Raw genomic sequence first — 27172 nt, 5'->3', positions numbered from 1 at the left:
ATGTTAAACCTATTTATCTGCTTGTACTTTGAATATAGATTTTACCTATGCGTGATTTTGTAACATCTTGCATTGATCGTTTAGATATCAAATCACTGATTTATGCTAATTTTCCCAATATTGACACATTTCAGTATACAACATAGAAGAGTCACATTTTTTAACATTACCACTGATCCAATTAGAATTTTTTTTTTTTTTTTTTTTAGTATTGGGAAGCTGGCAACCTCATGGTGGCAGATAAGTTTTCCAAAATTCTAATTTTCACTTGAAAGCTTGAAGTTTATCACTGGCAACAAATACTATCAGTTATTTTCCTGGCACTTTGTTTACTTTTAAGAAAATGCCTGTCAGATAGCCAAGTCTGAGTGATCATAGCTTGTCTGTCAGTCATTCTTTCAAGCACAGTTGGTGTTACATGAAACAGGCAGCTAGTACCACTTGGAAACTCAAACAGCTGCACAACTGGTTTATCTGGAATCACTTCTCTTACTTTATTCTGCAGATGTGCCTTATATACACTTCCCATTTCATTTTGCTTTATTAAAAAGGCATGTACTCAAAGACTGAGATTTAATAAAATTAATAAACTTTACTACTTCATCAAAAACATTTTTTAAGTGAAACTGGCTTTTTTTTTTTTTTTTTTGCCATTGGTGATGGTGAAGAATACAGTGGTTCTTGGTATAGTTTGGTGCCACTGTCTTGATTTGTGCTAAGGCACCTGCAGAATTTTAGCCACCGTTACTATTTCATCATTAGTACAAATGTCAGCATAGCACAAAAGGGGAATAACGTCTTAGTATTGTTATGAACAGTCATGAAGATAGTGCAGGTCCGGGCAACATTTTGTTCTTTTATATACATAAGGTCATCATGAGTCGGAGCCAACGCAACAGCTACTAACAACAACATTATTATGACAATGATTTGGACTCTGTGGATCCTCAGGAACCCGTGGGGGTTTGAGGACTACACTTTTTCTAATAATGCCTGATTCCTATTGTTATTAAGGTACAATGAAATGCTATGTGAGAAACTACATACCTGGCCTTCAAGAAATCGTAGATAGATTTGCCTTATCTCAATTTTAAATGTCTTTAATTCCAGTGTGGACCTAATGACCATGACCCCCTCACCACCCTGCCCTCTGAACCTACTGACTCTCATTTCTGACTCAGTCTCACCCCAAATTCATCCCTAATAAGGATTCCTTGTTTTTTGTATAATTGCCCATACCTGCTTGACAGATATTTCCAGGGAGATGCAGCTCACATAATAGACTTGAGAGCTGCTCCTTCCCTATGTTGAAAAGAAAAATTTGATCAACAAAACAATTAGAGTTAACAGGATTTATTGAATGAGAAGCTGTTTGCAAACAAGGAGCATCCAAGCTGAAGTGGCAAGGGCTCATTCAAGCAGTGCAGGCATGGAGTTTTTAAAGGCAGTTAGGGGATTTCCAATAGAGAAGTTACAATGATCAGGTCTTAGGTATGTTCTTAATTGAAGGGAGGGTTTTACAAAGTGAAGGTCTTTCTGTCACTGGTCCCATAGGTATACTTGCCTGATGGAAATTTGTTGTGTCTGGTATGATGAGTCAGAAATATCCATCGATGTCAGGTTGTGGAGTTTTTTTGTCGGGGGAACGTCCCTACAATTACAACACTGAAAACTCCCTATTATTCTGTCATAGTTTGTACCTGGCACAATTGGCCATTTTAATTAGCTTGTTCTAGGAAAGATTTTTGCACCTGGTACAAATGGCCATTCATTTTTAGATAATATTTAACACCAACATTCCAGGTTGACTTTGCTGAACTAAAATTTCAGAACGGAAGAACCTTTGATCCTCTTCTAGATGCTACAAGAAACCAAATAAAACGCAGTGATGTTACAGCCAGAGTAGGTAAACTGTTTATGCAGCCTCTCAAAGAAGTTTGACAGAACTGCATCTTAATTCTGAGATAATATCTAGATCCAGTTCTGCTCCTAATGATAACCTAAAGACTCTTGTCTTTGATGGGATAAGGATGGTAAGGCCTGAAGCTGCCCTTAACCTGTGTACCTGCTTGGCTGGTGTGAATAATTTCACTAGCACGTGTTCAAAGACATAATGCAGGAGGAAGTTACAGTTCAGAAGATCAAGCTAATCCAATGAGGTTATGATAGTTGTTTCATTACCAACTAGGACGGATGATTTCAGTTAACAAGGTCTTGGAGTGGAACCAGATTGTGTGGATGAGCCGGTTCTAGAACTGCCTTAGTAACTCTATTCAGAGTGAACTTACCCATGTTGAAGTTTCCTAGATTTTGTCTGGTCTTAGCCTCATACTGAGAAAGGCCAAACTTCTTGTTTAAGGCTTTACACCAAGATCATCACTATCTCATCTAATCAAGATCTCGTCCTTCCATTCATATGTATTTTCTCCAGTAAAAATACTGAGCCCACATAATGTAGCTGGCTCAGATCTCATTGTTTTTAGCATGTCTATTTTGCTTCAAAGCATTCGGCTGCTAACCACAAGGTAGGTAGTTCAAATCCATCAGCCACTCCTTGGAAACCCTATGGGGCAGTTCTACACTGTCCTATAGGGTTGCTATGAGTCAGAATCGACTTGACGGCAATAAATACTTTGATTAAAACAAGCATCCTAGATAACCTGCTTCTGTGGACCCTGGTTCATGAATTTTACTCCATTCTCGATTAACCCTGATTCAGTGTATTCTCTGCATATCAATCTGATTCCTGATTTCTTCCTACCACCTCCACAGATAACTCTGACTTGGAGCAGTGCCATTAATTCTTCTCATATACTTGCCAAATTTATCCTCTAGAGCCAAGTTTCCCCAACTCATTTTCTCTCAGTGGAAGAGATTCGGACATAGCAGAGACAGAAGACTGCCTATGTTAGTTAGCTATTACTCCAGAAATACTTCATAGCAAAAACCTAAAAGTCTCAGTGGTTCACAATAACAAATGTTTACTTTCCTTCACATACCTGGTTGGGATTTGGCTGACCTCAGCAGGGCTCAGCTGACTTCAGGTCATGTACATATATGCCTCTCTCGGGGGCCCAGGTGGAAAGGTCCAGTGGTACCAAGGGTATTGTATTTTCATTGTAATGGCAAACCCAAACACAGAAGCACATTTCAAGCCTCAGATCTGCTAACACATCATTACTCAAGGAAATATCATGGCCAAATCCAAGTTAAAAGGCAAGGAATTACACCTCACCCAAAAAGGGGTCATGGCAAGAGTGTGGATATATAATTCCATTATAGAGGAGTGAAAAATAAGGACCAATAATTAAATATGTTACATTACCTCTACAAAGGTATATGACAAGGTAATTCTAAAGGGTTAAATGATATGTTGACTCACTCAATGAGTTTTATCCCAAGCTTCACAGGCAAAGTTATAGATTCCCTTTAGGCCAATACAATCTAAAACACTTGCTCTATAGCCCCTGTCCCACTGCTTAGAATTCATTTGCATCTCTTAAGACTAAACAAAGTTGTACCCAGACATCACCTAAAAAAAAAAAAAATCCTCCAACTCTCATAGTAAGGAACAATGTGGGAATGTTTAATTAAAGTCACAATTCACTTTCTTTTAAAGTAGAAAAGCTCTGTTATCCATTGACAAGGCAACACAGAACCCAGAAGTGTTAAGCCTGTGGACCTAATACCAATGCCCTCAAACTTCCCTCGTTGAACCCAACTCCAAACCTATCTATCATTGGGTTCCTGGAGGCCCAGATGGTTTGGAGCCATATGTACAGCACTTCGAATAAGAAAAACCTTTTAGGCAGGTCTGGCTGGTGTCAGAGGAAATAATTATCTGTGGGTGTGGAGGGAGCACAAGAGAGTCCCTTAAGAAAAAGCAGAGTAGGGCAAGATAGCGTGGGAATTTCCAAGGCTGTAATCTTTACAGAAGCACACTGCCACATCTTTCTGTGGGTTCTAACCACCAACCCTTAGGTTAGTAGGCAAGCACTTAACCACTGGGCAACCAGGACTCCCAAACATTTTTTGTGATAGTTCAAAGTAGTACAAACCCAATGAAGAGAAATTTGGTAATAACTGACAAAGTTACATATGCATGACCTTTTCTTTGAACCAGCAGCCCCAATTATAGGAAAATACCACCATAATATACACCACTACAAATCCAAAATACTATATGCAGAAGCATATTAATTTGTAATAGAAAAACATTGGACACAACCCACAAGTCCAACAGAAGAAATCTAGATGAATAATCTGTAGGCACACAGTGGTGTAGTATGTGAGGAAGATCACTATATAATGAAATGGAGTGATTCCCAGGCTGTATTGTTTAAGTAGTAAATAAGTAAATAAATAAATGCAAGATGCAAAGGAGGGCACACAGTATATTACATTTTATATGAGAAATAACTGGAAACACATACATAGACACACACATACCTATTACTAATAAAAGAGTTTTCAATAGGGAGCTGAGATGACTGGGATAGAATTAAAATTTTTCAGTATACCTTTATATACTAGTATTGAATTTTGAACTTTGTAAATGTTTTATATAGTAAAAAAGTAAATAAAGCTACTTTGGAAAGGGAAAAACAAACCCTCAAATTGAAAACAAATAGTGTATATCAAATTGGTAATATAATCAACAAAGTTCATTGAGGAATAAAGAAAATAATTATTTCAAATAACTTTTGTATATAGTGCTCTGTCTGTACATCCTTAGTTGGATATAATATATTATCAGGACTAAAAGAACTACAAAAAATCATAGATACCATTCAGTAATAGTATCTATGTAAAGCATGCAAATCTTTTAAGTTTGTTGTAGGATTAAACAAATAGATAAATATTATTAGGAAATAAATATTTTAGTGTAAAAAAAGAGAGACAAAAATCAAATCTAAAAAGTTAAATGAAAAACTCTATAAAGTTGTATTTGAGTTGAAATATCAGTATGAACTTAGGACTTCTTAAAATATATTTCCTACCTCTACCCACAGAAAGTCTGGCAGCAATGATACCCCAGTAGTACCTTCACACCTAGCATCCAGGTACTGGTTTATAAGTATCATTTTCTACTGAAAAAGAACCAAAGTTCTTTAGAGAAATGGCTGATTCCAAATCTAGGCCAGGGAAAGTACAAGGGAAGCCAAGTTCATCTTTATGTGCTTGAAAGTGAGGAAGTGCTCAAAAACAACAGGATCCCAACTTCAAAGGGGTTCCTATTTGCCAAATTTGGAGAAATGTGAGCATAGTATGAGTCCATTGTTGTTGTTAGGTGCCGTTGAGTTGGTTCTGACTCATAGCAACCCTGTGTACAACAGGACGAAACACTGCCCGGTCTTGTGACATCCTTACAATCCTTGCTATGCTTGAGACCACTGTTGCAGCCCCTGTGTCAAGTCTGTCTTATTGAGAGTCTTCCTCTTTTTCACTGACCCACTGCTTTACCAAGCATGATGTCCTTCTCCAGGAACTGGTTCCTCCTGATAACATGCCCTAAGTACGTGCGATGAAGTCTTGCCATCCTTCCTTTCAAGGAGCACTCTGGCTGTACTTCTACCAAGACAGATGTGTTCATTCTTCTGGCAGCCCATGGTATATTCAGTATTCTTCTCCAACACCGTAATTCAAAGACATCAATTTTTCTTCAGTCTTCCTTATTCATAGTCCAACTTTCGTATGTATATGAGGCGACTGAAAATATCATGGCTTGGATTAAAAAACAAACAAAACTCCTAAGAAAGAGAGAGAGAGAAAGGCGGTTAACAAATTGTGAAGGAATGATAGAGTTAGCAAAATCACTTATTTTACTACCTCCATTGTTATAATTATTCAGGCAAGGATCCAGTCTAAGATTTTTGGGGAACAGCATTTCTCCACAGTGCCAAGTTACCATCATACAAATTATTTACTAATTGCAAGGGGGGAAAATATAAATTTTTAATTAGAAGGTTGGTGGTCACCCTCTGAACCAAGTGATGAAACATAATATCCTTGTAGTGGGACCATCTGACATTATATGCCCCGGACATGATGCAAAATGAAGTATGGTATATTCTTGCTAAGAATGTTTACTCTCTAGACCAAATTTGCCATTTAGATAAAATGCAGGGGATAAAGGACTGAGTGAATGACACCATGAGGAGGCAATCAGAAAAATTTAGAACATGAAATATACATGAAAACTAGCTTGGAGTTATTAAAAAGTCACTGTCATGGAGAGAAAACAAGGAAGATTGTTTTCAAGTTTAAAAAACGCAAAAAGAGGAATAACAAAATGCAATATATGAACATTGAATGTATCCTGGTATAAATATAAAACACCTAGCAATACATTCTTAGAAAATTAGGGGAAATTTTAGTATGAACTGGATATTAGATGACACTAGGAAATAAATTGTTAACATTCATGGGTGTGATAATGGTTTTGTGGTTACATATGAGAATACTCTTATTTTTAGGTGGTTCATGCTGAAGTATTTACGGTTGAAATGTTGTGATGTCTGAACTAGCTATTAGTGGTTCGTTAAAAAATAATGAATAAGGAAGACCAAAGAAGAATTGATGACCTTTGAATTATGGTGTTGGTGAAGAATATTGAATATACCATGGACTGCCAGAAGAACAAACAAATGTGTCTTGGAAGATGTACAGCTGGAATACTCCTTAGAAGCAAGGATGGCGAGACTATGTCTCACATACTTTGGACATGTTATCAGGAGGGATCAGTTCCTGGAGAAGGACATCATGCTTGGTGTAAAGTAGAGGGTCAGCGAAAAAGAGGAAGATCCTGAACGAGATGGATTGACACAGTGGCTGCAACAATGGGCTGAAACAGAGCAACAATTTGTGAGGATGGTGCAAGACCGTTGTACATGGGGTCGCTGTGAGTCATAACAGACTCAACAGCATCTAATAACAACAAAAAATAATAGGACAACCATACATGGCAAAATGTTAACAATAATTGAATCTAGAGGGAGAATATACGTGTGCTCTTTGTATTCTTCTTTCAGGTTTTGTATATGTTTGAAAAATTCTCTTAATACAGTGTTATAAAACATTCATCCCTCACCAGAAAGAAAGAAAGGAAGGGAAGGCGTTAGGGAAGAAGAGAGGACTCATACAAAAATTGACTGTAAAGGGAAGGAAAAGTGATAGAAAAATGAGGTATTTGGGAATATGGGATAAAAGAACAGGTTTTTTGTTTGTTTTTCAAGGTGAGGATTTAAGTATTTTTGTTCAATGGGATTCCAAGATCTCTTGATAGTCCTGTATCTATTGGGCTTTACTAAACATATAGTCCCAGGGTGGTGGGAAAGGTTAAGGCACTCAGCTGTTAACCAAAAGTTTGAGGGTTTTAATTCTCCCAGAGACACCTCTGAAGAAGGGCCTGCTGATCTACTTCTAAAAAAAATCAGCCACTGTAAACTTAATGGAGCACAGTTCTACTCTGACACGCTTGGGGTTGCCGTGCGTGAGAATTGACTTCTAGAGCAACTGGTTAACTGTACTGAACATATAGAAAGAAATTCTTCTAAAACACTAATTGAATACAAGATCAAGAAATAAAACATTGGCCCATCCATATGCAGCCTATCTTGCCTACTAACCGTTATCTCCTTTTCCTTCTTCTTTCTCTTTATCTGCCCTCTGCAACCCTGACAGCTTACCTCTCCTCTCCTCAGTCCTTCTAATCATCAGTCTAAACAGGCAATTTGAACTGTTAGGCCATTCAGGTGCCTCAAACCCAATTGCAGGGGTCATTTGTGTTATCACCGGAACTCCTGACCTCAATTATTAGAGGTCTGTCTTGCTTTTCCCTGAGAAAAGTCACATCTTCGGTTTGTTTTTTGTTTTTTTTTAACCACATGGAAGTATTTTTCCTCTTGCTAAGTCTTCCATTGTCTTATTCATAGCACATGCACAAAAATGCCTGCCTCCCAGCAATAAAGTAGCAACAGTTTTCAAAATCTATGGATACATTATTTTCTACCCTGAAATATGCCTCTCTCTCCCTCTATATATATGTATATATATATATACGTATACATATACATATATGTAATTTTAAATGGCTTTTATTTATCAAAAATACCGCCTAGTCAAATGCTTTTTTGGAAGAGAGCTTGCCAAGAATTCTAGTAATAAAATGAAGCGTGTCAGCTGTGGTTTGGAGTTAGGCAGGGATGAATGGACACCGAAGATCAGGATGACCCTGCTGATGTGTCCTGGCTGACAGTTTGCTTTGGAGGGATGTGATTAGATGACAAAGTTCTCATCTGTCAGGGTGAAGGTATTTGCTATTAGAGAGCCCGTGCCAGCTTGTCCAGGTGTGTTTGCTTGCTTGGGTTATCTACATGGATCTGATCAGGAGAGAATCAGTAGAGGTTTGTTTATTACAGAAGCAAGTAGGAAACTATTATAACTGGGTTTCACCTTTATTAGAAGGGACAGATTCCTGTGCAGGACATAAAATTCAAAGAAAAACTATAAAAATAGATGACACCAAGAGTCCCCATTTCCTTTCTAATGTATTGAGTGTGCTTCCCTAGAAACTCGTCACACTGCGTGGAGGCCCTTAACTTGTCAGCCTCCCCTGATGCCCTCCTCCCACTGGGGCAGGGACTGGGTGTTAGCAGCATCTTTTGTCACTGGAACCAGAGTAAGAGAGAAGAGGTTAGTCAATATTTATAGAATGAATGCATGTGTGCTATGCCAGCAACAGCAAGTAAGCATACATTATAACAGATTCCTGGCCCGCTGTGTTGAAAAGATTCTGGGGCTGTGCTCAGTCTCAGCAGGAAAGTGTTGTGATCTTCCATCAGGGTGTTGCATAGACACAGGAAGAGAACGAGGTAGCACATGAGCGACAGGGCTGCCACCTCATTGCTATGCGTATGTTAGGTGTATAATTCTCCAGAGCAGGCACTCGGGTGCTTGGAAACCATTTTTTGAACAGGCTGCGTTACTACTGCTTAATCAACAGAGGGACAGCAGTGGTTCCGTAGTAGAATTCTGCCTTCTGTGTGAGAGACCTGGGTTTGATTCTCAGCCACCACTCGTCTGTCAGTGGAAACGTGTGTGTTGCTGTGATGCTGAACAGATTTCAGCAGAGCTTCCAGACTAAGACAGACTAGGAAGAAAGGCCTGGTGATCTACTTCCAAAAATCAGCCAAGAAGAACCCGACAGATCACAGGGTCCTATTCACAATGATCATGGGAATGGTGCAGGACTGGGCAGCATTTGTTCCATTGTGCATAGGGTCGCCATGAATTGGGAGCTGACTCAATGGCAGCTAACAACAACTGCTTGACAGGCATGCTTGTAAAACCCCAAGGCAGATACTCCCTCATACATTCTCCATCTCTTTATTCTGCCTCACCCTCTCCTCCCACTGCCAACACCCCCACCACGCAGCACCCCCAAGAATAACTAAAAGATTGAGCACACATGCCTTCATCTAGAATTCTTGTCTAACCAGGAGAGAACACAATTATACTGAGAATAAATGTCATAAGGAAGCTGCAAAGTTCTTACAGGCCATGTCTCAACCTGAATGTCCTTTGACTCTCTCACTGTGGTTGAAAAGGCAGTTGGGGTCAGATGTTACTGCCCCTCTCGTGTGCTCCCCGAGCTGGTGCTTCGGGCCTTGTCACCTTCTCTGGATCCTCAGCTATGAATGTCCCCCATAAGGCATCCTGAGTCCACCTAACTCTGCCTTATGGTTTATCTGTCGCTGTGAATTTGAGTGCCTTATACATTTTGAAAGCTACCACCTACACCACACCCCCAAAATTCTAATGGAAAATAAGTGGGGAAAATCTATTAATTTGAATTAATTTTATTTACTTTCCTCTTGGCATGCCAACATTTTCTCTTTGTCTCTTTATTCTTTTCCTCTCGGTCTCTCACTTTAAGCGTCCCTCATGTCACCCATTACCATATCTCCACCTCCTCTGTGGTCCTAGGAAAATCTAGATCTCTTTGCCCATACTGTGCCTCCAAATCTTTCTCTTTTTCTCTATAAATCAGTGGGAAACTGCTTGAAATATTGGATGGTACAAATCGTTTTGTGGTTTTGTGTCCCCCTTCTGCAAAGAAAGAAGTAGGTACATAGTATGTGATTAATACCAATTGAGTTAAATCTTTTATGCTAAAGACCTATGAGTAAAATTTTCACAATTATGAAAATATATCAAAATAATAAGGGAACAGCATAGATTTGTATGTGCTTGTTTGCGTGGTATGTGTTTGGCAAAGCTATTTTCTTTTTAATTTTTGTTCTTTGAGGACAATTGATTGTAGATTTTACATTACATTACGGGGTACCAAGGGTTTTATTAGATCAGATAGTGAGAATCAACCCTCAGTTTTTGCCTATGTGGGCTCTTTTATGAGCTGCCTGTAGCTTTTTATACTTCCGATTTGTATATTATAATATTCTGTTATGCTCTCTCTATAAGCTCAAAATTGGCATGCTAATATTGTTTTTAGCAAGTATAAAGGTAAACCCAGATTAACAGGACAGAGAATAATCACAGCATAGGTCATGATATGAAAACTACAGAAACAATCTTACTGAATTCAGTTAGGATCTCGTTCATAAGTACAACCTATTTCTGAATAAAGTTCCAACAAGATTTACAAGAAGGCAATGATAAAGGTGGAAATACTTGTGAAACCGTTTTAAACTTTTCAGACAAAGACAGTTATCACAGCATAGTACAATGCTGTTGGAATACTAAGTGGAGCTACTTTCTTCCAAATTCTCCAGAGTAAATGTCTAATGTCTGAAAAGGTGCAAGAAAAATAGTCTTAAGTATTTGAGAGAATTTATATTTTAAATAGTATCATATTTTTATGCAAATAAAGCACGTTTTCTGCATTTGTTTGCCAACCACACCCTCCCCCATGAGGTATTTTCGTAAGTACCACTGTGCCAAGTTTTTACGTGTTGCTGTCTAGTCAAATATATACATATATATTTTAATTTCTGAGTATATTTTCTTCAATAATTAGAATTATGTTTCTCATATATAATGTGAATTATATAAATTGGGGATATTTATTTCAAGAATTAGAATTATGTTTATATATACTGTGAATTTATATGAATTGGAGATATTTAGAAAAAGAATAAATGGACACTTAGAAATGGAGGAGGTGGGTAAAATAGTAAATATAATGAAATCTTAACAAATACCAAGCATGAGAAATCAACCTTTGCCTTGTAAGTGGACATGTTGAGAAGGAGAATGTGTCTCTGAAGATACCCAGCAGGCTTTTCAGGACAGACCTGGCTCAGAGCGTTACCATCAGGCATCAGGTGTGGCAAAGAGGGGCTGATCCCTGTCCAGGAACATGAGGAATGGAACAATAGGAAAGCTTTATGCACATGTTTGGCTCTTCAAGGCCATGCCCCTTCTTCTTCGAGTCCGGGAGTGGTGGAGAGGGAAGATTCAGAAATGTATTCCCTCTTTTACTTCACACAAATTCATTAACATTAACATTAGGACTTCAGAGCATTAAGCATTGGTGACCCTAAATCACCACTTCTCTTCAAAAATATATGAATGAATGGGAGAGGAAAAGGGGGACACACAGGAAAAGTATAAGGAATACGTACCAATATGTTAAATGGTTATTTCTGGGTGCTGGAATTATTAGTAATTTTACTTTCTCATGTATATTTTCAGTATCTAAACACAAAGTTATATATAAAGTTTAAAATGTATAAATCAGAAGTTTTAAATGAGCACATACTATTTTAATCAGAAAAAAAAGAATATTTTTTGTTTTGTAAACAAAAAAGAAGCTTTAGAGAAACCTAGAAGTTTAATTATTATGATTATGATTTTTTTGACTGTTATTATATACCTCTTAACTCTACTGAGTACTTTTCATGCATTATTCCCAATTCTCACAAAAACTCTGGGGGGTAGTTATTACCATCCTGATTTTACAGGATGAAAAATGATGCTTAGACATGGTAAATTATTTGTCTAAGGTTACCCAGCTAGGAAAGAGCAGGGTGAAATTTTAACTAAGTCTGAGTTACTCCAAAGCTCAAGATCTTTCCACAATGCCAAGTCAGCAGTTTAAAGACTTTCTAGCAAGTAATATAGCTGTAGCAGTAATGGTGGTAAGGAGCCCTGGTGGCACAGTAGTTAAATCGCTCAGCTGCTAACTGAAAGGTCGGTGGTTTGAACCCACCAGCTTCTCCGTGGGAGAAAGATGTGGCAGTCTGCTCTCATAAAGACTTGCAGTCTTGGAAACCCTATGGGGCAGTTCTACTCTGTCCTGTAGGGTCACTATGAGTTGGAATCGACTTGACGGCAATGGGTTTGGTTTTGGGGTTTAGTGATGGTGGTGGTGGTAGTAGCTGCTAACATTTGTGTCAGATGCTTTTCAGGGACTTCACGTGCATTGACACAATTAATCCTCACGATAAACCTACGAGGTAGGTATTGCAACTGTCGTCATTTGATAGATGAGGAAATTGAGGCACAGACAGTTTAAGTAACTTGCCCAAGGTCACACAACTAGTTATAGCACAGCTAGATTATCCAGCAAAGGTTTTTGAATGGAAAAAAAAAAAAAGAACTATAGTATATAGTAGCACCAATTTCAGATCTTTATTGTATCCCTGATAAATGTTTTTATTTAGGATTCTGCCTATATTACTTTACTTTCCAAAAAACTCACTGCCATCAAGTAAATTCCCACTCATGGCGACCCCATGTATTACAGAATAGAACTGCTCCTAGGATTTTCTTGGCTGAATCTTTGTGTAAGCAGTCACGAAGTCTTTCTTCCGTAGTACCCCAGGTAGATTCGAACCACAAACTTCTAGGTTAGTAGTCAAGCTCAAGGACTTTATTATGTTTTTCCTTAAGATCTTTTAAATTTCTCAACTTCAAGTTGTCCGACATAAAAGAATTTCCAGTAAACAAACAACGATAGCAAACGATCACATTGAATAAGTTTAGGTATATTAATAAATACATTTTAAAATTCTAGGAGAAAACTAAAGAAAATAAGTCACGTCCAAAATGAACACAATTGTAGTCATAAAGTAGAGTAATGTAAATATATAAGGTTGGGTGACAGTACAGAGTTAATCATACCAATTAAGTTTTTAAAAGGGAAGTCATTAAATAGGATAGTACTGCATAATATGACGGACTAGTGCTGTCTACTAGATTCCCACTGCATAGTATAGTGGCTAAGAAGTCCTTGCGTGGTGCAAACAGTTGAAACAATAAACAAAAAGTTGGAGGTTCAAGTTTACCCAGCAGTTCCTTGGAAGAAAGCCCTGACGATCTACTTTTGAAAAATCAGCCATTCAAAACCCCATGGAGCACAGTTCTACACTTTTGCACATGGGGTCTCTGTGAGTCAGACTCGACTCTACGGCAACTGGTTTATAGTGGCTAAAAAATCCTAGGTTCAGCTACCAGAACCTGAGTTATTTATCACCTGTATATTAGAATAATTAATATCTTTCAAGGTTGTTGTGAAGATTTAAGATAACACATGTAAGGTTCCTAAAACCTGGTAGCACTCAAAAAATGGACTTACCATTATTATGTATTCCAACTAGAAAATAAGTCTTCAGGAATAATTGTATGTGTGCTTTTTGACGTCACATTTGACAATTTTATGTATGACTGAGCAGCTGCTGAAATTAAATTATACCTTGCATTGCATAGTACATTTTTGGTTAAAAAGCAACAGCAAAGAAAATTGGAATTGAACTGTGTTTAAAATGAACTAGGACACTTTTCCTTTTTTGAAAGAATATGTTGAACAATCTTTTTGAAAGTCAAGTACCTTTTGAATTTGGAATAATCAATCTTTAATATCATGTTTATAAATGTGGATTTTTAGAATATCAACTTCTTTAAATCAAAAATACATCTATTGCTGTGTTTCAACTATATAGAACTCAAAACCTACAAACTTTAAGGATATTATATATTTTATAAAAATTAATTATTAATGTCTTCCAATTATTAGCTTACTTTAAAATATAAATATACTTAAGAAAAAATTAGTCATTTTTTTTTCTTCTTCAGATACTACATCTGAAGTCATTGGAAATGTTGACCCCACTTAATCATTTAAAGTTAACAGTTAATATCTATGAGAAATAATTTGATTTTTTCCAAAATTCACTTCTTTATAACCCACAATAAAAATAAGGCCTGAAATATAGCTATATAAAACCTGGAATCTTTCTGTTGTAAATTTTTAGGAAGCATGCCCTCTGGTTAAACTGAGGCAACAGTGCCACCTTCAGTCCATTTTAATAACTAAAATTAATAAGAATTGCTTACTTACTGTTTGCACTTACTGTAATAGAAAACTGGAGAATCTTGAGCAGATAGGACTTAGTGATATCATTTTCCATCAAGTATAATTATCGATGTTGTTATTTCAGATTTATTTTGCCAACATGTTGCATTTTTTCATTGCTGACCTGTAATATTCAGAAGTTCTAATCTATTGTATAAACTTTATTGTTCTCAAAAATATTTGGTTGCAAGTCCTGTTCAATTTTATTAGCAGAATTATAACATTATTTTCTTAGCATAATTCCAATATTGTATTGTTGTTTGTTATTCAATGCAACGAATGTATAATGTACCCAATTCAAGGTCTTTGAAGAAGCCAAACATTGTTAGACATATTGTTGTTGTTAGTTGCCATAGAGGTGACCTTGACTCATGGTGGCCCCATGTATACAGAATAGAACTTCTCCATAGGGTTTTCAAGGTTGTGACCGTTCAGAAACAGATCACCAGGCCTGTCCTCCAAGATGTCTCTGGGTGGTTTGAACTGCCAATTTTTCGATTAGTAGTCTGGCACTTAACCATTTGCACTCCCCACCCGGGGAATCCTATTTGACATATATGTATATTAAAAGCAATTTTCCTGTATACATTTACAAAGTCTGATTGTACTTAACGAATGTTTACTTTGTCCTAAACAAGTATTCCAGTTTAGAAACTATGTGAATGTTCAAATCTCAATCAATTTTTAATCCTTGGATATAAAAATCTGAGCACTGAATTTTAATCCTAAAAATGAAATTTCATTCTTGTAATTTTTATAGTTTTTTTTTAATCCACTGAAGATTTCTATCTACTGTATTCTTAGGAAATTCAACTTTGGGTTAAAAATAAAACTTCATTTGAGTCCTACCCTTTCACATCCTTTATATGAATTCTTGGGTGGTTGACTTCAGCTTTCCTGCTGTTACAACTCGACCCAGAGATCTATCAGCTCTCTATTTTACTGATTTTGCTTCCTCTCTCCCTGGTCAATATCAGCCCCTAGATTCATTAACCATCAGTGATTTCTTCATGGGGCACCTTGCAATTCAATCTCAGCTGACATTTGTTAAGCATCTTAAAAACCCAGGAAGTATGATGCTAGGTTTGATCCTATTTTAAGTGTTCTACTAGTTATTTTATGCCCTGTGGGTACAGCATTAATATCTCCATTATAGAGAGAAGGACACTTGGGCTTAAAGAATGTAATAAACTTGCCAGAGTTAACCTATCCAGTGGCTAGCCAAGAGTCACATCCAAGTAATGTAATTGTTTGACCAAAGGATTTTCCCCAGCACAGCACTTCTCAGCAGCAGGGACTGTTGGCAGAAGGACAAGTTGCACCAAAGGAGAAGTTCAGGCCACTGCGTCTCATAAAATGATGGTGCTCAAAGTCCCTCTGAAGCTTTTCAGGGTGATCTGTCTCCAGTTTGAAAGTAGCTAATAACGGGGCATCAACTTATCAATGAGATTGGATTATTTACAATTACTGTTTTACTTGGCTAATGGGGTGAATTGTTGTTACTTGCCTTGGAGTCGGCTCCAACTCATGACAACCTTATGTATAACAAAGCGAAATGTTGCCTGGTCCTGTGCCATCTTCATGATTGCTGGCATGTTTGAGTCCATTGTGTCAGCCACCGTGTTAATTCATCTCATAGAGGGTTTCCCTCGTTTTCGCTGACCTTCTGCTTTACCAGGTATGATGCCCTTCTCTAGAAATTGGTTTTTCCTGATAACATGTCCAAAGTAAGTGAAATGAAGTCTCACCATCCTCGTTTTTAAGGAGCATTCTGGCTGTAGTTCCTCCAAGATGGATTTGTTCATTCTTCTGGCAGTCCAGAAGCTAGATACTATGAACAATTGCATGCCAACAAATTAGATGACCTAGATGAAATGGAAAAATTAATAGAATGATGCAAATTACTAAAACTTACTCAAAAAGAAATTAAAAAATTCAGTAGATCTATACCAAGTAAAGAGATTAAATTACTAATCAACAAACTTTGCACAAAGAAAAGTTCAGGACCAGATGGCTTCACTGATTAATTCTACTGAAAGTTTAAAGAACTAACACCAATCCTTCACTAACTATTCTGAATAATAGAAGAGGTGGGAACATTCCCAAACTCATTCTGTAAGGCCAATATTACCCTGATAAGCAGAATCAGAAAAATTTATCACAAGGAAAGAACACAACAGAACAATATCCTTCCCAAATATATATGCAAAAAAATCCTCAACAAAATAGTAGCAAACCAAAACCAGAGCTTATAAAAAGGATTACACACCATGACCAAGTAGAATTTATCCTAGTAATGCAAGGTTGGTTTAACATACAAAAATCATTTATTGTTGGTGATGGAATAATTTAGAAAAGGATAGTGAGAATAGCAGCACAACTGGAAGAACGTAGTCAATGTCACTGAATTGTAGATGTAGAAATTTTTGAAATGGTGTATCTTTGACTATGTATATTTTCACCAAAATAAAAAGAAAAGGTCTTCCAAGGTCGAGAAGGGAAAGTGTTGACATGTCATGGGGTTGTTAACCAATGTCATAAAACAATATGTGTATTGACTGTTTAATGAGGAACTATTTGTTCTGTAAGCCTTCACCTAAAGTACAATAAAAAAATTTTTTAAATCATTTATTGTAATACATCACATTAATAGAATAAAGAAAAAACACATACAATTATCTCAATAGGTACAGAAAAAGTATTTCACAAAATCCAACACACTCTCATGATGAAAGCACTCAACAGATTAGAAATAGAAGTGATAAAGAGCATCTACAAAAATCTCACAATTAGCATCATAGTTAATGGCGAAAGGCTGAAGCTTTTCTGCTAAGATCCAGAATAAGACAAGGATGGTCACTCTCGCTGCTTCTATTTAATACTGTACTGGAGGTACTAGCCAGGGCAAATAGGTAAGAAACTGAAATACAAGGCATCCAGATTTGAAACAAATTAGATAGTGGCGATGGTTACACAACTTTGTGAATATGCTAAAAACCATTGATGTGTACACTTTAAAATGGTGAATTTTGTGGTATATGAATTGTATCTCATTTTTTTAAAAAACAGAGCCATTGAAGAGTCTATTTGCTTATTTAGAAAGGAAAGAAATGAAAAGAGATGAAAAAGAAAGAAATCTAAGCATTCTTCCCTGACCTGCTTCCCTTGTCCCCACAAGAAATTATTTTATTCTCATGTCATGACTTACTGGTTTTCATTTTGTCCCTCTAGCTCATGCAGAGAAACATGAGGAATCAATTACCTTGGGAAGCCCGGATTCCCATACTATTAGCGAGGGACAAAAGTCTTCAGGGACTTCCAAAACAAGGAAAGGCAAAGAAAAGTCTTCTGAGAAAGACAAGACAGCCAAAGAAAAACAAGCACCTCGGTTTGAGCTCCAGGTGAGTGTAGTACTTAACTTATTGGAGTCACTTACTAAAATTAGGTTCATTGGTTCCCTATTTGACCCTCTCTCCTGAGACAAATTCCCATCTCCTGATTGCAGCAACCACCTAGATGCCTTGAGGACATTCCATGGACACCTTCTCCCAAGATCTTCCCCTAAACAGTTAATTCTGTTCAGTATCAAAAAATATTAACTAAATATTTACTATGTATGACACTGTTCTTGGGACTCAGATTTTTTAGATTAATACAGTCAAAGGATTCACAGTCTAATGGAGGAGACTGAAGGTAAACAGTTTTAATGTTACAGGTTGTATATGCAGAAAGAGTACTCACCTAATCCAGCCTGTACTAGGAGGATTACTGTCTTGAACTGAACCTCATGGGATGAATGAGAGTTATCTAGGTGAAGGGCTTAGAAGAGATAGGTGGAGAAAAATGCATTCCAGAAGGAGAAAACAGCATGAGCAAAACATACTGAGGCAAAAGCCAATTCGGTCTGGGTTTTTGAAACATTGAAGTACAAGAGATGAGGCTTGAGGGGTAAGTAAAGTTCAGATGGAGGAGGACCTTATAAGCCCCATTAGAAGATTGGGGCTTTATCTACAGTCCAGAGGTAATGATTCCTAACTCCTTCAGGGCAAGTTAAGTTATCCCAGTGATTATGGGGAAGGAAGAGAATATGAGTGAAAATCTGAAGAGTGCAAGCACAGACCCAAAGATATTCAAACTCAAATTATCTAAAAGCACTGCACTCAAAACAAAGTACCTAAGAGGACAAAATCTTCTTACTATTTGTTATTCCAAAAACCAAACCAGATGCCATCTCTTGAGTCAACTGCGACTCATGGCGATGACCCCACATATTGAAGAGTAAAACTGCATTCCATAGGATTTTCAAGGCTGTGACTTTTCGGAAGCAGGTCATCAGGCTTTTCTTCCAAGGTGCCTCTGGGTAGATTCCACCAACCTTTCAGTTAGTCGAATGCTTATCCATTTACTCCACTCCGGGAATTCCATTTGTGATCAGTGCATAGGAACAGTAGGAGGGTTTTAAGAAGCATATTGACATAATCAGATTTACATTTCAGGTAGATCAACCTGATATGGATTTAAAGGGGACAAGACTAGAGATGGGGAAACTATTCAAGAAAGTACTGCAGTAGTCCAGGTAAGAGAGTATAAGCTGTACAAGGAAGATGTCAAAAGAAGGTAAGAAGGAAACAGTAAAGAACTATCTAGGAAAAAAAAAAAAAGGGAGATGCAATTATACTCCAAAGTAGGCAGCAGGGAATAAGAAAGAACAAAGGATATCTCCCAGATTCCCAGCTTGATTAACTGAATAGTATCTTGGTACCGCTAGTAAAATAGACAACAAAGGAATACTAACAAATTGGGAGAAGAGATGATGACTTGGTTTTCCCATACCCCTATAATGGAAAAACGTGTCCATTTACATTCCATGATTTTGTTTCTTAGCTGGCCTTTTCCCTTGGAAACCTTATGAATTAAATAAACTCTACCCAATCTAGAACTTCCTAAGAGACACTTGACCCTCCCTTAATACCTTTAGAGTGCTCCCTTCCCTGATCAGAACTTGATCCCAGAGAAGTTTCTGATGAACTCATTTATCAAGAATTTTAAAAGATAGGCAAAAGCTAATGTACTGTGTTTTAAAAAGAAATAAAAGAATTTCTAATTGTGAGATTTCAGTTCTCATCAGAATATTAGTTGGGAATAAGTCTGGGTGGCACAAGCGATTTGTGATAGGTTTCTAAACTAGAGGTTGGTGGTTCGAACCTGCTCAGCTTCTCCATGGAAGGCCTAGTGGTGAATTGCTTCTGTAAAGATAATAGCCAAGAAAATCCTATGGAGCAGTTCTGCTGTGTAATACATGAGGTCACCATGAGTCAGAGACCAACTTGATGGCAGCTAACAATAACAGCTACAAAGACTACAGCCTTCAGTATGGATTACACTTTAACATAAAGAAACAAAAATCCTCACAATTGGACCAAGAAGCAATACCGTGGTAAATGGAGAAAGGATTGACGTTGGCAAGGATTTCATTTTACTTGGATCCACAGTCAATGCCCATGAAAGCAGCAGTCAAGAAATCAAATGATGTATTGCATTGAGCAAGTCTGCTACAAAAGACCTCTTTAAAGTGTTAAAAAAAGCAAAGATGTCACTTTAAGGACTAAGGTGTGCCTGACCTAAGCCATGGTGTTTTCAATCGTCTCATATGATGCAAAAGCTGGACAATGAATAAAGAAGACTGAAGAAGAATTAATGCCTTTGAATTATAGTGTTGGTGAAGAATGTTGACTATACCATGGACTGCCAGAAGGATGAACAAATCTGTCTTGGAAGAAGTACAGCCAGAATGCTCCTTAGAAGCAAGGATGGCAAAACTTCATCTCACATACTTTGGACATGTTATTAGGAGGGACCAGTCCCTGGAGAAGCACATCATGCTTGGTAAAGTAGAGGGTCAGCGAAAAAGAGGAAGACCTATTGTCATAAAACAATATGTGTACTGTTTAATGCTAAACTATTTGTTCTGTAAACCTTCATCTAAAATACAATTAAATAGAAACAAATAAAAAAAAGAAAAAGAGGAAGAAACCTCAGTGAGATGGATTGACACTGTGGCTGCAAAAATGAGCTCAAGCATAACAATTGTGAGGATGGTGGAGGACCGGGCAGTGTTTTGTTCTTCTGTACATAGGGTTGCTATGAGTCGGAACTGACTCAAAGATGCCTAACAATAACAACAAAGTGTTAAAAAGCAAAGATGTCACTTTGAGAACTAAAGTCCGCCTGACCCAAGCCATGGTACTTTCTGTCGCCTCATAGGCATGTGAAAGCTGGACAATGAATAAGGAAGACTGAAGAAGAATTGATGCCTTTGAATTATAGTGTTGGCGAAGAATACTGAATATACCACAGGCTGCCAGAAGAATGAACAAATCTGTCTTGGAAGAAGTACAGCCAGAATGCTTGTTAGAAGTGAGGTTGGTGAGAGTTCGTCTCACATACTTTGGCCATGTTGTTAGGAAGGACCAGTCCCTGGAGAAGGACATCATGCTTGGTAAAGTAGGGGGGTCAGCAAAAAAGATAAAGACCCTCAATGAGATGGATTGACGTAGGGCTGCAACAATGGGCTTAAACACAGCAATGATTGTGAGGATGGCACAGGACTGGGCTGTGTTTCTTTCTGTTTTATGTAGGGTTGCTATGAGTCGGAACTGACTTGAAGGCACCTAACAACAGCAACAATATTGTAGAAAGCAAGGACATCTTTTTGGTAACACTAAAACCAAACTAACTGTGAAATCTTTATTAAGTGGCAGTGTCTTCCCCCAACTCCATTATTTAACATGGATACCTGACATTGTCTCAATCTTGGATAACTGCTGTGTAACCATGTAAGTTCAAACCTCTTTTCCTACAAGATTGCTACATATAAGCCTAACCCAGGTAGAAATTTTGAAGCCTTATTTCAATCTTCTCCCACCTATTGTCCAGAAGAGGGATAATGAGTATATACTAAGTATATCCAGACCTGGAAATAATGATCTGTTACTGTTCCTGCTCTTATTTTTCTAAAAAGAGTCTATGAATGGGTATAAGTACAATTTAGAATTCTTTTTGTTTCCAACTTTATTTAGTATTTGCAGACCTGTAACCCATTGCTGTCAAGTCGATTCCACCTCACAGACTCTATATAGGACAGAGTAGAACTGCCTTATAGGGTTACAAGGCTGTAATCTTTATGGAAGTAAATTGCCACATCTTTCTACCTCTGAGCACCTGACCTTTAGGTTAGCAGCCAAGCGCTTAACCACTGTGCCGCTAAGGCTCCTTATTTGCATAAAGTGGAATGTAAAAGTCTCAATTGTACAACTCAGTGTCGACAAATACATTCACCACATAAACCACACCTCTCACAAGGTCTAGATTATAGAACATTTCCATGGTCTCAGAATTTCCCTCAATTCTTGTTTGCAGTCGATTCTCTCATCCCACACTCGCCTCCAGGCAACCACTATCTGCTCTCTATCACTATAGATTAGTTTTGCCTGTTCTGGAATTTCATACAAATGAACTTTATAAGATAAACTCTTTTGTGCCCAAATCTCTACCTCTATAATATCTGTGAGTCCAACCACTCCAGGGCGTACCTCAGTAGTTTACTATTTTATTGTTAAGTAGTATTCAATCATATGACCATTTTATCATTCGCTTCTCCATCAGTTGATGGACACTTATTTTGTATTCAATTGTTCCTATTATTGATGAGGCTGCAATGCATATTCTTATACATGTCTTTGTGTGTGTGTGTATATATATATATATGTTCTTTCTTTCTTTTGGATAAGTACCTAAGATTGAAATTATGGGTCATAGGGTAAAATCTAGACCGTTTTGAAAGAAAGAAAGCATCTGACCTAAACGTTTTCATTTTATTTCATCAGATGCCTGCTGCTCATTCTCAACAAGACGACCCAAATAAACCCTACTGGGTTTTGAGGTTGGTCACTGAACACAGCGAAGCCGACTTACTTGAAGTGAAAAAAGATACAGAGCGAGCCGATGAAATCCGAGCCATGAAACAAGCCTGGGAGATAACTGAGCCAGGAAGAGCAATCAAGGTAGCCTGAGTTTGAAAGGCTGTCCTTTCTTTAACCGTCCATCCGTAGGCGCTTTTTGAAGGAAAGGCCATGTTGTAGAAACCACATAGTCTTTCCCTTCTCAATCTGGAAGTTTATCAGAGATTTACTAACTAAATGTTAGGACCACGTGTAAATACATTGTGGATGTTGGCCTCCTCGTACTCAAAAGACTTACAAAAGCAAAGCACATAGTGATACCACTTACAAGTCCAAACCATGGGTTAACGCCTTCTTTCACACATTCCTGGCTGTGTCCGCATCTGCTGTTAACATCCCCAAGTAAGCATGCACAGAAATGTTTAATATTTGTGTTCATGTTCTTTGAGCAGTCGTAGATAAATAAGATCATGTGCTGCCCCCTTGTGGAATATATGCTTCCTTCTCTTCTTTCCCTCTTACTTTCTTTAAGAACCTCCGCCGTGGTGAAATATGTTATGTTTTAAGTTTCCATGTTCCAATTCAGGATTATTGGGGCAGATGAAAAAGGTTCAGGAGCAATTGAATCGAACATAGCATGCCCAAAGTATTTGTTTTAGGATTGCTACTTCATTATTTCTCAAAAATGGCTTCATCAAAATCATTGATGGTTCAGTATTTGAGTATATTTGCTCATTAATAAGGGCTGGCCTGGCTCAGATGCCCTATTCAATTCACATTTTTCTGTTCCTTTTGACTACTATTAACATGTTGTTGCCTATACTGTTTGTTATTTTCAAAGAGCATAAAATGCTGATAATATTTGTTCTTTAGGCTTCTCAGGCTCGTTTGCATTACCTCAGCCGGTTCCTTAAGAAAACGACTGATGCTGAGGGTGGCCCAGTGGGTGAAGGTCAAGTTAAACCAGTGGAAGAAGGTTAGTGAGCCCTGCCCCAGCTGCCACAGAGCACAGAGCTGTTCCTTCTTTTGCAAGTTTTAAAAGACAGTCAAGAAGTCACTCTTGATAAAAGGAAACATTTCAGAGTCTATTTTCTTACAGGATTGTAAAAAAAATTGAGCAATTTCAGATAACACTATAAACCAAAACCATTGCCATTGAGTCGATCCCAACTCATAGCGACCCAGTAGGACAGAGTAGAACTGCCCCATAGGGTTTCTAGGAAGCAGCTGGTGGATTTGAACTGCTGACCTTTTGGTTAGCAGCCAAGCTCTTAACAACTGTGCCACCAGGGCTCCAACACTATAAACAGTGCTTCATTATCAAAGCACTTTCACTGATATTTTCTGATTTAATTCCTACATCTGTCTTTTTCCTCCTAAAACAAAAAAAAAACAAATCCGTTGCCACCAAGTCGATTTTGACTCATAGTGACCCTATAGGACAGAGTAGAACTGCCCTATAGGGTTTCCGAGGAGCAGCTGGTGGATTCGAACTGCCCACCTCTTGGTTAGCAGCCGTAGCTCTTAACCACTGTGCCAACAGGGCTCCTTTTCCTCCTAAGTAGATATTATTTCTCCTAATTGAAGAAAAGATAAAGCCAAAAATGAGGGTGCAACCTAGGTAGAAAGTAACAGTAAGTGAACTTGAAGGCAGGCCTACTACTATAAATCTGACACCTTTCTGAAAACAGTAACCATAAGTGGAATAGTAGTAAAGCCAGCTACTTTTATTAATTACCCTGGGGCCAGCCCTGTGTTTTATAAATTTAATACATCAACCCACTGAGACATATATATATAATATTTTTCCAGTTTGCCAACAAGGACACAGGCTCAGAGAGCCTCAGTGACGTGCTAAGTCCACAAGATGCCAGGAGACAAAGCCAGCATTCAGAGAGAGGTCTCTGTGGCCTGTGTCTTCTCATGAGCACCTAGCTGCCTCCATAGAGCACTGCACTGGGTTGCCCACACTGGTAAATCATGCTTTTCCATTTTCACATTTTTAGGAATGTAATTCAATAATTGTTGTATTATTGTGGCATAATTCATAAGCCATTTAACAAACAATAGGAAAAGCAAATACAAACCTCATCCTGAGTTGGACACTGCTAAGAAGTTTGTGTTTATTCTCTCATTCAAACCCATAGCAACTCTGAGGTAGACATTACTATTCCCATTTTCCAAATGAGGAGACCAAATATCAGAGTGGTTATCTTATTCTTCCTAAGTCATACATCTAAAAGTGACAATAGGATTTGAATGTGTCTAACTCCCAAAGCTGGAAGCAGTGCCACCGGTATTCAATTACCAGCAGGGTCACCCGTGACTGACAGGTTTCAGTTGAGCTTCCCAACTAAGACAGACTACGAAGAAGGACCTGGCGGCTTACTTCTGAAAAGAGTTAGCCGGTGAAAACCTTATGAATAGCAGCAGAACATTATCTGGTAGACTGCTGGAAGATGAGCACCTCAGGTCGGAAGGCAGCCAACATACAACTGGAGAAGAGCTGCCTCCTCAAAGTAGAGTCAACCTTAATGACGTGGATGGAGTCAAGCTTTCAGGACTTCGTTTGCTGATGTGGCATAACTCAAAATGAGAAGAAACAGCTGCAAATATCCATTAATAATCAGAACGTGGAATGTACAAAGTATGAATCTAGGAAAATTGGAAACCATCCAAAATGAAGTGGAACGTGTAAATATCAACATCCTAGGTATTAGTGAGCTGAAATGGACTGGTATTGGCCATTTTGAATCAGACAATCATATGGTCTGCTATGCTGGGAATGACAAGTTGAAGAGGAATGGCATTGCATTCATCGTCAAAAAGAACATTTCAAGATCTATCCTGAAGTACAACGCTGACAGTGACAGGATAATATCCATAATAATATCCATACACCTACAAGGAAAACCAGTTAATACAACTATTATTTAAATTTACACACCAACCACTAAGGCCAAAGAGGAAGAAATTGAAGATTTTTACCAACTTCTACAGTGTGTGATCGAACATGCAATCAAGATGCATTGACAATTACTGGTGACTGAAATGTGAAAGTTGGAAACAAAGAAGAAGGATCAGTAGTTGCAAAATATGGCCTTGGTGATAGAAATGATTCTGGAGATTGCATGATGAAAATTTGCAAGACCAACAACTTCTTCATTACAAATACGTTTTTTTAACCAACATAAATGGCGACTATACAAGTGGACCTCGCCAGATGGAATACACAGGAATCAAATTGACTACATCTGTGGAAGGAGACAATGGAAAAGCTTAATATCATCAGAACAAGGCCAGGGGCCAACTGCAGAACAGACCAGCAATTGCTCATATGCAAATTCAAGTCGAAACTGAAGAAAATTAGAAGAAACCCATGAGAGCCAAAGTACAACCTTGAGTATACCCCACCTGAATTTAGAGACCATCTCAAGAATAGATTTGACTTATTAAACTCTAATGACTGAAGACCAGATGAGTTGTGGAATGACATCAAGGACATCATACATGAAGAAAGCAAGAGGTCATTAAAAAGATAGGAAAGAAAGAAAAGACCAAACGGATGTCAGAAGAGACTCTGACACTTGCTTTTGAACATCGAGTAGCTAAGGCAAAAGGAAGAAATGATGACATCAAAGAACTGAAGATTTCAAAGGGTGGCTCAAGAAGACAAAGTAAAATATTATAATGACATGTGCAAAGAGCTGGAGATAGAAAACCAAAAGGGAAGAACACACTCTGTATTTCTCAAACTGAAAAGACTGAAGAAAAAATTCAAGCCTCAAGTTGCAATAGTGAAGGATTCTACGGTGAAAATGTTAAATGACGCAGGAAGCATCAAAAAAGGATGGAAAGAATACACAGAGTCACTATACTAAAAAGAATTGGTTGACATTCAACCATTTCAGGAGGTAGCATATGATCAAGATTTGATAGTACTGAAGGAAGAAGTCCAAGCTGCACTGAAAGCACTGGCGAAAAACAAGGCTCCAGGAATTGACAGAATACCAATTGAGATGTTTAAGCAAAAGGATGCAGTGCTGGAGGTACTCACTCATCTATGCCAAGAAATTTGCAAGACAGCTACCTGGCCAACTGACTGGAAGAGATCCATATTTATGCCTATTCCCAAGAAAGATGGTCCAACAGAATGTGGAAATTATCAAACAATGTCATTAATATCACACACAAGTAAAATTTTGCTAAAGAACATTGAAAAGCAGCTGCAGCAGTATATCGACAGGGAACTGCCAGAAATTCAAGCCAGATTCAGAAGAGGGCATGGAATGAAGGATATCGTTGCTAATGTCAAATGGATCCAAGCTGAAAGCAGAGAATACCAGAAAGATATTTACCTGTGTTTTATTTACTATGCAAAGGCATTCGATCGTGTGGATCATAACAAATTATGGATAATATTGTAAAGAATGGGAATTCCAGAATACTTAATTGTACTCATGAGGAACCTGTACATAGATCAAGAGGCAGTCGTCTGAGCAGAGCAAAGGGATACTACGTGGTTTAAAATCAGGAAAGGTGTGTGTCAGGGTTGTATCCTTTCACCATATCTATTCAATCTGTATGCTGAGCAAATAATGTGAGAAACTGGACTATATAAAGAAGAACAGGACATCAGGATTGGAGGAAGACAAGACTCATTAACAACCTGTATTATACAGATGACACAACCTTGCTTGCTGAAAGTGAAGAGGACTTGAAGCACTTCCTAATGAGGATCAAAGACCACAGCCTTCAGTATGGATTACACCTCAACATAAAGAAAACAAAAATCCTCACAACTGGACCAATAAGCAACATCAAGATAAATGGA

General features: G+C 37.9%; 1 protein-coding gene across 1 annotated transcript in view; it reads left to right on the top strand.

The window, feature by feature from the left end:
• The window catches only part of ADGB (androglobin), a 213365-nt gene that overhangs the window by 182349 nt on the left and 3844 nt on the right, over positions 1-27172 (top strand). The window contains exons 28-30 of the mRNA XM_023729236.1: positions 17609-17778; positions 22264-22440; positions 23212-23314. Of these exons, the coding sequence (XP_023585004.1) occupies positions 17609-17778; positions 22264-22440; positions 23212-23314 (450 nt within the window). The remainder of the gene's footprint in view (positions 1-17608; positions 17779-22263; positions 22441-23211; positions 23315-27172) is intronic.

This window comes from Trichechus manatus, unplaced genomic scaffold, assembly GCF_000243295.1.
Source record: "Trichechus manatus latirostris isolate Lorelei unplaced genomic scaffold, TriManLat1.0 scaffold00002, whole genome shotgun sequence".
NCBI lineage: Eukaryota > Metazoa > Chordata > Mammalia > Sirenia > Trichechidae > Trichechus > Trichechus manatus.
Note: the sequence above shows the minus strand (reverse complement) of the source record. Positions and strands in the feature narration are given on the sequence as shown.